Source organism: Liolophura sinensis, chromosome 7 (genome assembly GCF_032854445.1).
Source record: "Liolophura sinensis isolate JHLJ2023 chromosome 7, CUHK_Ljap_v2, whole genome shotgun sequence".
In the NCBI taxonomy this organism is placed as follows: Eukaryota; Metazoa; Mollusca; class Polyplacophora; order Chitonida; family Chitonidae; genus Liolophura; species Liolophura sinensis.
In genome coordinates this window covers 51,785,264-51,802,078 of record NC_088301.1, presented here as the reverse complement: position 1 = coordinate 51,802,078, position 16,815 = coordinate 51,785,264, and the positions used below count along the sequence as shown (strand labels likewise).

Sequence of the window (16,815 nt, the reverse complement as noted above, 5' to 3'; positions counted from 1 at the left end):
ACTACCTGTAAAGGTGATAGTGCACATAAGTGAAGATGACGAGAATATACCTGTACCCAAGTGCATTACTGTACTGAAATCCAATGACCCTTCAGGAGATCACCAAATACAGTATTTCTCCTAAACTTTTTATTGCTTATTTGTCAAGTGACATTTTGACTTAAGTTTTTGTTGCTAAGTTGGTTAATTTTTTAACAGAAAGTTCTATGCATTGGCATCAAAAGTATCATATTATGGTCTTCTTGTGTTTGCTAAAGGGCATTTTAATTTAGTAATCTTTAGGTGAAATACAGTTTTTTAAAAATATATACACCATGATGCTGAAGAAGGCTATCAAAATAGTTTGAGGAAACACAATCCAAAGTTTGACAATTATGTGTATTCACCATTTTTTTCAGTAAAAATTATCAAAAAATGAAGTGCCCACTTATTTTGTCAACCCAGGGATATATAGGCAGTTACCCAGGTAAGCTCTATGCCTGCAGAGAGCTTTTTTTGCATCTTGGCACTATTCAACCACATCAGTCTTGTAAATGCATTAGATTTTATGCCTTTCAGGAATAATCTACATGTTCTGTATTCCTTAATTAGCATGTAGAGTGAACATTAAGTTAATATGCCATTGCCCAGGAGGCTACCTTTTAAGATAACCAGATATGCCAACAGAGCTGAACAGTTTAACAGTCCAGTGGGCAGATATATATATATATATATCATTTGGATGCCACTTGGTCTTAAAGTTCAGACCCCCTGTCAAGTGTAATTTCAAGTATATGACAGGAATGCGCCACTGACAGCCACATGTACATCTTAGTGCAACCTAATAAAAACTACCTTGAGCCCTATATAATTGCTCTTCATAAGTGCATACACATGTCTGGCAGTAATCGTCGCACTGCTCTGATAAAGTCTCCATACACCTGTCAAAACCAGGCATTTGGTGGTACCACTGACTGGCTTCCACTATTTACAATTACCAATATAAAAACTGGTAAATGGACATCCACATGCATGACAAATTTTCTTCATCAAACAGAACACTTACACATAGATCCTTTTTGTCCCAGAATATCACGAGATGTTTATTCCTATCAGTTATGCACGTATATATGTGTACATGTCAGCTTGACAATCTAAACGCCACATGTGACTTCTCAAGTTGGACAATGTAAGGGTAATTATACAATTCATTAAGACGTACATGTGAATGCACTTGACAGGACAGGTTTGAAAATAAAAGTGAGCCAGTACTAAATGCACTTACATCACTATTGACAAAACAAAGCCTTGTATACTTTTTGCATGGTTCCAGGCTGCCTTAAAATTCACACAACATACACATCTAAGCAGTCTTTTCTTTAGCTAAATATACACCCACAGTAGTCTGGGTTTCTGGACAGTGTGTGCACATCTTACTTAGTTAAGATTAACTTGGCAGAAGTTTCCTCATCAGATTGATCTTTAAATACAGGAACTGGCGACATTAAAGCTTGTTTGTGAAGATAAATCAGGAATCAAATGATTTGTAGATGTGCTAAAGAAAAACATTCCTTCCTAAGTCACCTGTAACCTTTCATTCTCCTATAATTCAATCCAAATAGTTCCCAGACTGTGATAAAGCAGCATAAGTATAGTGGGCTAAGAGGGCAGTGTAAAGGAAAACTTGACCTTAATCTACATGTCAGGTCAGGTGCACTGAACATTTACCTTTTCCTTTTCCCTACATTTTTTAAATATATCCTACAACAAACTCATGCCTGAACACCACTGTAGAGTATCCTAACCTAGAGCCGAGTGCACAGTTTGATGTTCACACAATGGTCTTTCAATGTACACACAAAAGCAGAATATTGGTCCACACAAGAACAAATTTTGCACCTGCACCATGAGAAAGGGGTCTGTTAGGAGCTGTTAACAGGTGACTTGCAGCAACCAAACTTAGCATAGTTCTGGTTAAGAGCTTTTCCCATTTCAGAAAACTGAATTTTGACAATTGCGCTAGGATGATACATTATACATGTATTTCCATATTCAGGTTTAACATTTATATAATGAATGTAGCAGTCTATATAGAGTAAATAATGTACATTGACCCCACTGGACACTGACATAAATCTCCTTGAGTAATTGTGGAAATGTCAATGCTTGGAGAAAAGAGCTGTTGTCATGGTTTTATAACAACAACAGACTCACTTTTGGTGTGGTTCACTATTGACCAGTGATGATAATTCTGAAAGACTTTCGTTCAGCCCATTTTCGCTTGTCCATAAGCCTTCCCGTATGTTTATCACTTTGTGCTGTTCCAAGTCCAGTGTGGAAAGATCTGGAGAGAACAGCTCAAGACTAATACTTCCTCAAAGACTGCACGGTCAGATTGGAAGCATCTTAGCATTGAGACATCTCACCTGGCTAAGTAAGCGTGTCAATCCTGGAATACCTGTATATCACACCTGCCAAAATAACGGCCTGTTGTCCATCCCTCAGACAAGGCGGAAAAGGAGGTCTCAGGCCATGGGACAAAGCCAATCTTGCATGTTCCTAGCCTTCAAGGAATTTACATTACGGAAGCAACAGAAACCTTTCTTTCTTTTTTTGAAACCTTACCAGTGGCAATCCTATTGTTGAAATAGAGAAACATACTCAAGGCAATGAATTTAAGAAGGACAAATTTTTAAAAAGCATGTTATTATCATGTTTGCATTGTTCAAACTACATAAGGCACATCCAAAAAATGAATTTTATAATTAAAATTTATATATGTATGCACTCTACCATATCAATAATATCAGAAAATGTCTTTTTTAGGCTTCTAACGTTTGAGCTAAACTGTCCTAAAGTGCTAACATGAGAAGACAAAAAGTAAGCAATACATGCAACTGTCACAAGTGCTGTAATTACATTCAGGCATGAAAAAGTTACAATTCTCAATGTATTATTACTATTCAGTAGTACATGCCACAAGACATGCAACTCTGCCGATACAACAAATTTAGCATCTTGTCACACATTAGGGAGAAAAAAATCACTAAACATGATGAAGTCTTTCTTTTAAGCTCTTAAAGCATGCTGGGTAATCCAGAGATTTGGTGCGATCTGTTGCAGGCCATCAAGATCAACAGCAGAGGATTTCATATTTAAACATGGGCTCTCGCCTTCCTTCCGCCATGCGCAAAGACAACACTGGAATTATACGGCATCCCTGTTGTTTCTACCGGCTTTCCTTTGTATTTCTGTAATTTCAAGCCTAGAACACATTGTATCAGACACGTATATCCCTTAACAGGACGTATCTGGGATAAGGTTTTAACAGAAAACCAGACAAAAGTGTTGGCAGCTTGACATGAGAATGCATATAAGGAAAGATACAAGCTTTTGCTCGCAGACAAAAATGTACACTTCACATACCCAAAATTTGCTACACAAATTTGCTTCACGTGTGACTTTTTTTTTTTATAACATAACTTCGAGTTGTGCAAATGACTCTTTCCTGTTTTCTTTGACTTATAAATAGGTGGTGCTAAAGATAGATAAATCTTTGTCCTTACCCACACCAGCCAACTAAGCAAGCAACATGTTGGTCAATCCTGACAGCAGGAAAAGCAAGTTTTTCTTTTACATTATTACACTTTGAAATAATTTTGTTTTTGAAAGTGTGGAAATACAAATGCACAATAAATATGTACAAGAGGAGGTATACATACATAAATCATTAATCTACTGATGTATTGCATGCAAACATGAAATGGAACAAAAGAAATGCCAATTCTCTCCATGAGCTGCTTGTCTGAGTTCGTCGTATTGTTTGGTGGAAACAATAATAATTTCATAAGAATCTCTCATGAGAGTCTATCAGGGACTGTCCTTAACCAAACCACAAGAAACTATGGATGATTACACCAGTAAAATGAAGCCGTTTTATAGTAACCACCTATCATTTAGCTACATTAATATAGGCAGAAAGGGATTCAGCAAGATATGCCTTAAATACACATAAACATGTACATATGCATGTTATCCATGTCTCGAAACAATAAGACCTCCTAAGAATGCTGTTGTCATATGTTACACTTTCCCCAAAGGATTTGAAGACAAAATGAGACCTCTGTTACATAATATTAAATTAACAAATCAGGTTAAGCTGGAATAAGCTTACAAGGTCACAACATTGCCTTTCCAAGACCTGGTAATGTGTTCAACTAGATACTTGTATGCAGGAATACTTGGAACTGAGGAGCTACAAAAGCAAACGATTTGAACTTTGCAGCTTGGTTCGAAATTGTTGACTGCCAGCTTGTAAGGAAAGTCATCACCTTGAAAGTATGCAGAAGAGGCTGTAGCTATAGACCTGGGCCTAACAATGGAAGTACTTGGCCTAAGACAGAGCTTGCTGCAGGCCTAACACAGCTTGCCTCGGACTAGCAGGAGTATGCCATACAGCATTTTCAAGGTAACAACACAAGTTAACACATGCGTACAAATCTACAGGTTACAAGGGAAGTTCAGAAAAACAATAACAGGAATATTACAATCCTGTCTGTAAATCTCTGAGTAGAGTTCACAGAACAGCCAAAGTGAACCTGTGAAAGACAACATCTTAAATACACCTCAATCCTTCCAGTCAATCTTTGCTAACTTTAATTCCTGATTCAGTTCATGGACAAAGCTGGTGTCTTCAGAAAGGGGAAGTTCTTGGGGGAGAAGCAGTAAGAGCTTGTGACAATAGGGTTGAGATTAGCCCCTCTTTCCTCACAGCTGATGGACAAGATAGATGAGTGAAGAGTATTGTCTGACTGGTTTGTTTTTGGCTCTACACCATGCTTGGTTCCTAACACTCTGTGGACATTAACAGTGGAAAGGGTGATATCTCAAGGCTGAACTGAGCCCAGATTAGTTATGTGAAGGGCTCCATTTGATACAAACTCTATAGTCAAGTTACACCTAGGCAAGAACCACCTGTTGACCATTTTGTGGCAACCACTGAACGTCTCAAACAGTGCTTTCAAGTTCATTTATAAATGAATATATGTGCATGTTTATAGGACACATTTGGATAATTTCTGAAAACCTGATTTAAGTACCTGTTTAACACAACTTCATCTGCCAGAATCTGAACTCCCAATAAAATAGCAAGATGAAATCAATTCTAGCACAATAAGAATAAAAGTTAAAAGACAAGATGTTTCCAGTTTCATGTTGAATTCTTTAAGCAGTATATCTTCATTCTCCTTGACTACAGTATCACTTACATATAACATTCTAAACTGCTGTAACACAACAGGAACTCTTTCCTTCTACAGGTTTCCAGTTTCCTTGTAAACAATGTTTTTAATTGCTTGCACACACCACATTTGTCACTGACTTGTGTGTATATGAACACATGACTTTTTTTGTTGTTGTTATTTTAACAGTTCTATCCTGAATGGGAGCTATCTGGTTAATGTGAAGTGAAACGATTTGTATGTAACTTTACTACTTTTATAATGAACATGAAGTTAAGAGAACCAGTTTTTGTTGCTAGAAAGTATAAAAGCATTCGCTCAAATCCTATAAACTGGGTTTGGTGATGTGTAAGGCTACACTGTATGTACTTGTACAATGTAAGATATGATGGCCATCATAGGGATTATTGCAAGAACAGGGGGTGGCAGAGAAAGAATGGAAGGCAAAGGAAAAAGAAGTGCTATGTGAGACAGAAACATACATGAAAGCAGCACAGACGAGAGAGATCAGCCAAAAGGAGGTACTCACCTTCTCTAACATTGATGATATGAGGATGCTTCAATTTGGTCATCACTTTGATTTCACGGCGTATGCGGTTCAGATCTTGATCATCCTGAATTTTATTCTTCCTAATGTACTTGATGGCCACCTGTGAAAATAAGAGATGCATACAATACATGCGTGTGAAGTGTTCTCTTCACTATTTTTCTATATAATGGAGATGTCAGGAAACAAGTATGTGTAGTCGATAGACAATCAGTGACAATATATAGTGTATATCTTTATATCTCGTATGTAAATTTTGCAATTTCCTACATTTATAAAATTTTATGATTACCAATACATGATGGCATTTATATAGTCTTTATTATGGCACTGTAAAACATGTACATGTGAATATACGTTATTATGCAATGTCTCATATTGGATGTGCATGGACTTCTCTGCCAACTTAACCCGTAATACACATACACACACATTTATGCATGGATCTCATGTATGTGGATGCTATATTAAGGATGTGCACAATACCATAAATTTCACGGAAACACTGCATGATGACAACAGAAAATAAACATCATACGTGCTGTACTGATATATATCCAAAAACAACTTGTGTGTTGTGAGTGTGTATCCATATAACATCTGAATTATTATTGTGCAGTGGAATTTCTGTAGCATTCCTATTTCCCTAACATCAATCACTTCAAATCACATACATGTATGGAGGCACACCTGGATTTTTTATTCAACCTTATTCCACCAAGCTCTATCCCTGGGTTCAGCACATACCAATCAACAGCCACAATAAAATCTTGGGTGTACATATGACTTCCTGGTCACCTTTGTGATTTCGAATAAGATTAAGGGTAAACTTCACTTCCATGGCCAGCAGCTGGGAAGTGAGATCAATGGTTGATTAGAACCAGCTGCAGATTAGGGGAAACAGGCTTAATGTATTGGTGGTGAGAAACTTTTCCTGCTTAAGTCAGATTTAAGCTACTTGAATAAAGTAAAGTCTTTCAAACTATCCAGAAAATAAATACAAGATTCTTCAGTGAGTACAGAAATCACATTTACTTTTTCGCTAATATGCCTAACCTTTGATGTTATGTAATTATCATGTATACAGATCACACTGTCACCATAACAATAATTCAGGTATGCTATGACCTCCTCAGAATCAACAATTTTAATTACAGTTTCAAATGCACCAGGCAGACATTACCAGTGACAAGGGGCAGTTACAGTATTCTGTACCTAGTTCAAAACATGTTCAAACAAGATTCCGCAATTAGAAGACAGGATCAAATCAGATCTGATCACGTTCATGCGGTTAGTGTAGAGCAACTGTCACTCTGTTAAGATTTGGTTCTAAACTGGATTAAACTTAAAACAGCCTGTAAAGTAAATGCAGCTATAAATACTATATTGACTGAATTCCATTTAAATTCTGCAGATAAGCTACACATTAATTTAATTAAAAATACAATTTGGAGCATCACTGAATTCGTTGATGTGTTTCACTTACTACAGGTGAACAGATTTTGGTAATAAATGTGTTAATTTAAGAACATCCACATACATGTATAAGATTAATGCACACATGTTCCAAAATAACACATGGTTGTCAGGACATTCTAGCATTATACAACACCCAAAAAGAAATTCACACCTGCTACTATAATACACAAACCTAAAAGTAGAATGTTGATGTTTGCCCAATGAACTCCCATTTTAATTACTGATCAATATACATGTGGGATTGGTAAAGTAAATACATTTAGTACTCCATGTAGGTTATGTCATCACCATGTAATGTGCAATATATCACCTGTACAAGTACCAATATTACACAAGACCTCACAGGTCCGTTACACCCTGACCTTGCATCTAGAGCACATGCACACACACACAAACAAAATGAATAATAATTTAAAAACAAAAAAATTGAAGCTAAAAAAAGAACCTTTGAAAATAAGTAAGGCTGGTCAATTCTAACAGGGACAATCATGTCCTCTTTTCAACAAGTTCTGCCCTTTGTATGATCTACTTTCTCAAAGCCCACAGATGTTGTGCACATTTTATAAAATGATCGTGCTGTCCCTTCAGTTTGACACAATGTCAGCTTTTTATGACATTCCAAAGTGACAGTTTTTCATCAGCCAAGGTCAGATATGGTTACAGCAGAAACACTCAGCAAATAACAAAATCAAACATTACTCCTTTTTCAGCCATCTTTTGTGTGCATCAGCCTCAATTATACACTTCTTTTTTATCATTGCTAAAACGCTATGTTCGTATTTTTTATGTGTAGATTTTGATTTTGGAAAAATACCTCTGGCAAGGTTTATTTGAATTTGTGGCGGGTTTCACCATCGAGTCAAAATATTGCTTATTTATTCCAGATCACGTCTAGCTGCTTGTAATTGCTCAAAAACCCCTATGCAATCTTTTAACGATTGTCACTGGCAGTGTAGAGGCCTTTTGGTGGGATATTTATAGGCTTGCCGATGAACTCCACTGAGTCGTGTTAACTGAAAAGGCTACTGGCTATTGTATAGGTCTGAAAAAAATCCAGAGGGGTGGCTCCCGCTAGCAGGACCAAATGAAATTTCTGTACTATTGATTACTTAACAACTGTCACCCGCCACTTGTAAATTCCTAGCATACCTGTCCTGAGATGTGGTAACCCGGTATCTAGAACTGTTAAAAACAGGACAATGTATGATAAGCAGTTAAATGCTACTTGTAGATCACAGGTTAACTCGAAGTTACATCAGCGTTTGGGCTGGCAAATATACATGTAAACTACAGTTCATTTGTTCACTGTAGATAAAATTACATACTGATGAAACTGCTCATGAAACTAGGAAAAATACATTTCATGACATAACCTATTTACAAGAATGACACTTGGTGTTTTATGGCATCATCAATAAAAATCATCTGGAAACATTCACAACAATATTGCATAAGCATTGATAAAACACTCCTCAAGTCTGAACTTGCTCTATCTCGTTCTTCTTATTCGTGGATGTCTATTTTTTTGTGTAGGTAAATGGTAAATATATGTATTCATGAATGCATATATATGCAACTATACGCATGCTACATAAACATCAATACCCCTCCAATATTCTTTATGTCGCAAGTTCGACAGCTGATTATTAACATCCTTGCTAAGAAAAAAAAAAAGTGAAAAAAAAACCAGTAGCCTACAGCCTACAGACATATTTTTTTCTATGTCCATAAATGGATTATTTTAAATGTAGGTGATTAGCAATACTTGTAATATACTTGAAAAATGGCCTAAACAATTTATTCTACAGAAATTAGAACTTCCTTTCTGCAACAATACACAATTAAAGCTTTCAACTTCAACAGATCACCATAAATCAAAATGTTAAGTGAATACAGTCTGAAACATAAATGTAATACTTTTCTCACCAAAACAATTTGCCATTAAATCTGTGTAAAACAAAAGTCTACACTCTTAATTATGGTATAATTCAGGACTGGTCTGCACCTGTTGGTGTAATTCTTAAAATTTTTATCCCTTTTTGTTTATCTGGGTTCTAACAGGTTCACAGAATGTGTGTAGGGCTGCTCCCACTCAGCCCTGGAACAACAAACTAAAATCTAATATATTCCAGTGACACAGGAGGGAATTTCCTGGTTTCAAGCTGACTAATGAAAAGAACAGGTGTCAGAACAGTTACTGCCATCATCAGATAGGAATGTCCATGTGTTGTGGCCTAGCTGTTTAAATACTGGCACCAGACCATGACACAGCCCTTTAGAGTATAAATATATACTCTACTTCCTATTACAAAGGGGTTGTCCAGCCCCCACTACAGGACATCATAACATTATGGCTTGGTCAGAAACCATTCACAGTGTTTCATGATGTTAGGCTTTCTGATGATGCTAAAAATAAAGAGGAAAAAGGGGATCCACATTTAGAGACACAAATGTGACCTACTGAAAACTTTGAGTATATGTCTAGGCCAAATAATGACAAAAATAAACTGCCAACAAGTTGTGGGTGTAACCACCAGTCACTAAGGAATGCCTGGTGTTCATCTGTTTGCTTGATGTGTCCAGGCTATAACATGTCATCAATCCTGCTGACCACCTGATAATCATTCCTTCACACAAAAAATCCACACACACACCCCCTGCCACCTTTACTCCCCTATAATTAGGACCATAAACATCTGCCCTTCAGCAATTATAAAACATTTCATGAGTAGTGGACCAGTATCACAATTTTTTCCCTTCCCCCACAAATATTTAAGGCATTTTTAAGCTCATCGAGGGGTATCAACTTCCCCAGCAGTAAAACCAGGGCCAAGTAGATCTAGACAAAGAGGGGAAAACAAAAAGAGGATAAAATAAGTATGGAGTCTCCAGGCAGTATAAATATTAACATATATTGATCTAGTACTAAAAAATGCAATTTGCTTTTAACAACATTACTTCTTTGCAAAATCCCAGCTGACATACACTACTCCACCCAGCAGCACTAAAGCCATACATCTGAACACATTAATTCCCTATAATAAGTTATGGGTGTATTAATAGATGATGAATGCTTACAAGATCCAGACTCCAGTCCTTCACAGAAAAAAAAGTGGCAGAACTATTTTTGATTTACTCTACTATTTGAGTTTTTAGCCATTTAAACTAGCAGCACAACTAAGCATTTAGAGGTAGCAGGGATGACAAAGAAGATAAATCCTAAGTGGGGTTCATGTACCTTCATATGAACTCAAAGTGAATGCAGGTTTTTTGTTGAAAGAATATGTCTGACATACATATACATTAAAATGGCCAATATAGATTTACAACAAGTAATAACTCCGTAAGTCTTGATTTTTCTTTGCTAGATCTGGAGCTAGAGGACCCCATCTTCAACACTTTTTGCACACCTTTCAGGACAGGCATAGGTGAATGCCCTAAGGAATTGGTTTGATCACCTGATAAAATGAGAGCATTTTAAACGTTTGCTCACTCGTGAGTTCACAGCACCTCATGAGGTGAAACATATCATGACACATATTAGTGAACTGTGAACAATGTTAGCCATATGTAAAGAAAAACAATTTTTCAAGGCTTACCAGGTGTTTATATATAGGTTACATTTACAAGCAAGTCACAAAAAAGCTATAGCCAAATGTAGCAAATTTAAACAAATAACCATGGACTTGTGTCTTTGTACAGTGTTCGCAACACATTTATTTATTTAAGACCAATACCTTTCATATTTTTAAAACTTTATTCTTATTAATAATTCATTATGGTTATACAGTTGATATTGCTAATTAGAAGTCCTATCTTTGTCAATTAAGGGGGGAGGGGGAGGGGGAGGGGGTGGCGGTTATCAACTTCCACGTTCATAATGCACCTATATGGTCCTCTGATTTTTTAACATCACTAATGAGGACAATTCTGCATGAGTCTTTTAATTATGGCGGTCCACATTGCTAATCGGGTTTGAGTGAGAATGACCCGACAAGATCATCCGTGTGTGTCATCAGGTGAAAACCCTGTAGGGATAGGGAACAATGGCCATCAGGTCACAATTAAAAACCTACCACTTCCCCCCCCCCCACCCCCCCCCACCTTCAACCTTAGGGGACCTCTCAATCTGTCGCTCTAAAACAAAAAAAAAAATAACACCACCAGGAAATGGCTCAAGAATTGCTCACAATCTACACTTTAAAGGTCTGCATAAACCTCTACAGCACAATAAGAGTCATTGTGCTGATGAGTGATCACGCCAGTTAAATATACTTGTCATCAGACAATATAAGGATACATTTATAAGAATGTGTCACATTAAATATACAAACCAGGCGCATTAACACCCAATAACCACACTTTGTTGTATGCAGAGGAAATTAGGACAATGTAGGCAATGAGCAGTCATGGTCATCAGACTACATGTATTTTGTAACAGCAAACTTTGCAGAGTTAATACAATACCATGTGTTGTCTAGTTCACAATGTTTTGTGGCATTATTGAATATCAACTAAACAGAAACATAGACCTGCTGGGAGTTATGTTTAACTGAGACATATTATCAATAAGTTAAATCATGTAAACACAATCATAATTACTGCCACCTTAATCTGGAAACATTCCAATGAAATATCACTATTGTGTTATGTATAAATACCTTTATGTACAATTTACTACAACATAGTATTTCTGTATACACATTATGGTCTGCCTACATTGTTGTAAAGCAAAGTGCTCTCACATTAGCAAACAAAGTATCGACAATGGCTAAAATGGAGCTTTTATATTGTGTTGTTTCACATGTATGAATGTATGAAGGTCTGAATGTCTAAAGAACAAATCAATGGTTCGTGTTGTGGGTTTGGAGCAGCTTCGCCTAATGATCCTTGCTACCTGTTACAATGTGTTAGGCCTCGCCCCCTGAAAACCAGACGACAGGCACATTCGATAAATATTGAGGATTACTGTGAGCTGCAAGAGGAACAAGGTCTTAGATAGGAAAGACTGAGAAAGGCGGTTACATCATACACCTGGAATTATTTTTAGGATCTGGGGCCAGGGCTTGCCCAACTGTTCTGCATGCTCAGTGCAGCCTTCACAACTCTCAACTTCAAATGAAGACTTTAAAACAGTTCTCTCACAAACAGGTATATGTTATTAACCTTCCTCACACATCAATCAGCCAAGAGTTTCACTTTTTTAAAAAAATTCTTTTGTCTACTTCCAGCTATTTTTTAAAATTTTTTTTATCTAACACTAATTAAAACTATTTGGAGTTCGCCACCATTATCAGCAGAACTGAATAATTTTTGAATCCTGGTGTAAACACATGAACGGTAACATAACTGAACATCAGAAGGGACTTGAAGAGCAGTTTGGAGTCACAAGTTGATTTCTTTTCAAGGTGAAGTTCATTATCTAAACAGATCTTGGCTTTGTACATCAGCTTTCAAATTCTCAACATACAAGCAAGTTGCCTACAGCAAATGGCTGGGGGCCGGTCAACATAACTTTCCAATGCTTCACAATCAAGATCGAGGATTTCATGTGGCTTTCTAAATGAGCAGAACTAAGATGATGGTCAATATAGGGGTATTTTGCTGGCAGGTGACTGGCTAGAGAACGCGGGTTCATTGTGTGCACACAAACCTGTGCCCAGACCATGGTAAATTGTCAAGATTCTTGATCACCTGTGCATGTATCAGAACACCGACAGGTGCACTGGAAAACACTGTAAGCTCATTACAGTCACCCTGTGTGCCAGTCTTCAGAGCAAACCTCACTTAGCAGTGCCCCAACTTGACCCAGCTAATCTCCAACTTGATCTCATAATGAAGTCTTTGACCCCCACATCACTTTTTTATCAAACACAAAACCTCAAAGAGAGGGAAAAGGGTTGGAAGGGGAGGGAAGTCTCATTCTACCTGGACACAGATTTACAAGGCACTGCTAGGACCAGACACAAAGGATGGCTAAGCCACTGGCAAACTGGATTTCAAGCTGTACACTAATCTGCCACATACACTAAGTACATCATGTAAATACAGCATTAATTTGATGACAATCAGCTGTACTTTGCCATGACAAAAGTTTACAAAACTCAGTTATGCTGGAATGATCTACAAGGGTAATGCAGTTTGTCTCCATTCATACAGTACTCTACAACACTTGTCTCAAGAGTTTAAATTGCATACACTCTTGAATACAAGTCAGATTTATTGATGAGGATACAGAAAACCCACTAAAGTTCATATTTAAATTTTCATACAAGTTAATTCTGTCTTTTTTATAGGTCAGAATAAAAGAATTATATAAAACTATCACCCACCAACCAACCCTATTTTTTCTGACAGGGTTGGGCTGCATCCAACAAAGATTTTTTTAGGATGGCCTCACATGATGACCACATCTCTGCCATTTGGAATATCTTCACTCATATTCTAGAGGTAAGACAGAATTAATATTGGATAATCTCAGAGCAGGGCTGAGTCAATGCAGTAAAGACTATAAAAACAGGATTTATAAAATGTTCATAATGAATGAAAAAGGCTTATAAGCTTATTCACAAACAGATTTGATTGAATCACAATTAAAACAAAAATATCATACACAGCCTGAATGACTACATCTTTCGTGTTGTATACTATACATACAATCAAAGATCAAAGAATGAATCCAGGCATCACCACTCTAAAAATTGTTAACATACTTAATTCATAATTTATTATATTTGCCATTATTACCCTATATAGCTAAACTATATAGCTATATAGCTACAAGTTCCCACAAGCCCTTTTAAGTAGATTGCACTCCATGACCTTGTCACATGTAGTAAAGCTGTTAGGTCAAACATGTGGTCAGTTGAAACAGACACACTGTGCATGATGACACACTATACAACAATCAATATACACTGACAACAAGACAGTAACATGTATTTATATACTGCCAAATGACATTTTTACCCATCCTTTGTCTACTCTGGTGTATGCAGCAGGTATGCCCTACAATCAATGCATGCAGGATGGCAGAAACAGTTGCCAGAAATATCAGGAAGAACTATGGAAACTGCCAGTGTAGTTACTTGAAAACATATAGAAACTCACACATATTCACATCCAATAGCAGATGTTTAGAAAGTTTCACTTGTTCATTATGAACCAAGTGGTTCCAATTAGATTTTACTTTTTAAGAACTAATATTAATAACTTAGTATCTTGACACCTACTAAATATTATGATACAATTTTCATGTGTACTTTAGGGAAATAATGAAGACAAGAAAAAGAGTGAAAATTTTACATATTATCAACTTTTTCCAACAGCTAAAAAATGATGCATTCTAATACATAGTTTTCATATAACTCCCCCCCTAAACTTTGAGGTTATATATATATAACAAAGGCTATAACCAACTTAGTAAAAACCAGTTATACAACTTCTGAATGTGGTGACCCATGATGCAAATGCTGTGAACATTTAATAACAAGCAGTCATTTTTTGTTTCATTTTACCAATTTTAACTTCTGTATTAACACTAATATGAACTGTAATTCCCAAATCTACTGTATGTCTTAATCTGCTCTAATTGTAACAGATTCTACATGAGCAAAACCGGTGATACCTTAAGGAATCGATGTAGAGTACATGGGCAACAAATTAACACACCAAGTGTACAGATTTTACATGTAACCAAATATATCCGGTAACCTATGCAGTGGGTCCAATTCCACATAATGCCCTTCTTTAAATTATCGGCGAATAAAGCAAAAACCAGAGGAATCACAGAACAGTGCTTCATTCATATATTTAAATCTGAACTTAACAGAGAAGACATCGGGAGATAATCTCTCCGAATGGATAATCCCCTGGGCAAATTCAAACTTTATTACATGTAATTTGGAACCAGGACTGATCACCATGGCTTAATCTACCTGCATGTATATATACATGTAGCTGTTGCAAAATATGTTGAACTAAAAAAGCTTTGAAGATACGGTGAAACTAGTAAGCTAAATCAACAAGTTGAGTTTGTCATGTTTTTTTCTATAGTTTATATATATAGTTTATATATATATAGTTTCAATCCAGAGAAAGAACTGAATACATACAAGCTTTATATGTATGTTGTCTTCCCTAGCCACACAGGGTAGACTTTCTTCTACAATACAAAGAAGCATTCATCACTTTAGGGTTATTCTCTTGTGGGCTAACATCTATACTGTGCAATGTGACAAGAACTGTCTGACCCAGGTCGTACAGAATTCTTGGTACCATTGTTGCATATCTTCCTTTGTCGTATGATTTAAATGGTCTGTGTCTGGAGCCAACCATTCTAAAATTCAAGACTTAGTGTAATGAACAGGACATCTTTCAGAGTGCCCCACCATGAATGATATATACCAAGGCCAGCTTGGCAGCTTTACAATCGCTATAGTTACGCCAGTTGGCGTGACATCAAACACAATAAATCCTTACACAACATTATATGCTATAAAATATATATCCCAACATTCAATGTCTGAAACTGGTTTCATTCTGTCTCATTGAATTATAAGTTTTATTCAGCAGATCATAAAGAAATGCGTGCTCTTGAAAAAAACGATATACCCGCTCACTGAATTTCATTCAGTCATTGAATACAAGTAGCTACCTTGTGTGCACTGTGCATAGTATATGATGCACAGGATCTGTGTATGCAGGTAACAAGCAGGCCAACTTTCTTGGAACAGCTACAAAGAAAGGAACTGTTAGCTGAAGATGAAGCTGGAGCTCAACAGCTTACACCTGTGGTTCTGTGTCTAAATCTAAGATTAACATGACCACCACATGCATTTACATCTTCTAGTGCAATTGTCACATCTTAATTAACTGCTTAGTCTTTAATATTATTTGTAGCTCTGTGCTGGTTTTCAGATGATCAAGTGACAACTCAAGACAGACAATATGCTGCTCTTCACATTTCCTAGATGTTCTCATATCACAAGATGGATGTATACACATACACTTTATGTGGAGCGAGTGTCTCAAATCTGCAACACAGGATAACCTTTCTCCTTGACTATTATTGAGAAGTCATAGATGTATAATTAATAACAGTTCTACTTGCTTTCCTACATGTATGCAATTCCTCTTTAAACATCAAACTTGGGTTAAATCAGTTGGTGGTGTGTGTGGGTAGTGGGAGGGGGCAGAGGATAGTGAATTTGTACACATACAAACAAAAATTAAGTTAATCGTTTTTCCATTGCAGACTGAACAAATTCAGCCTACTCATCTCTGAAGTAAGATATGATCCAATGAACGCTCATATTAAATTAAAGGGAGGCTGACAGAAAAGCATTTCAGCATTCAGTGAAGTGATTCAGCCCAGATTTATGTGGGTGATGTTGTTAAATACAGCACCTTACTAACACTGATTGGACTAGTATCTTACAAATGCAACAAAGTATTTCCACTGATAAATTCACAATGATGTGCCACAAGCAGATTGTTTTTCTTAGTTCTACACATATCCTACACATATACTTGTTATGCTAAATGGTGTCATTCAAACTTTATTAATAA

General features: G+C 36.6%; 1 protein-coding gene across 2 annotated transcripts in view; it reads right to left on the bottom strand.

Annotated features, from left to right (window-relative positions):
• Positions 1-16,815, bottom strand: part of LOC135470443 (NUAK family SNF1-like kinase 1) — a 37,175-nt gene that overhangs the window by 18,953 nt on the left and 1,407 nt on the right. For both annotated transcript variants that reach the window (XM_064749397.1, XM_064749396.1), the window contains one exon: positions 5,749-5,869. In XM_064749397.1, coding sequence (XP_064605467.1) covers positions 5,749-5,869 — 121 coding nt within the window. The remainder of the gene's footprint in view (positions 1-5,748; positions 5,870-16,815) is intronic.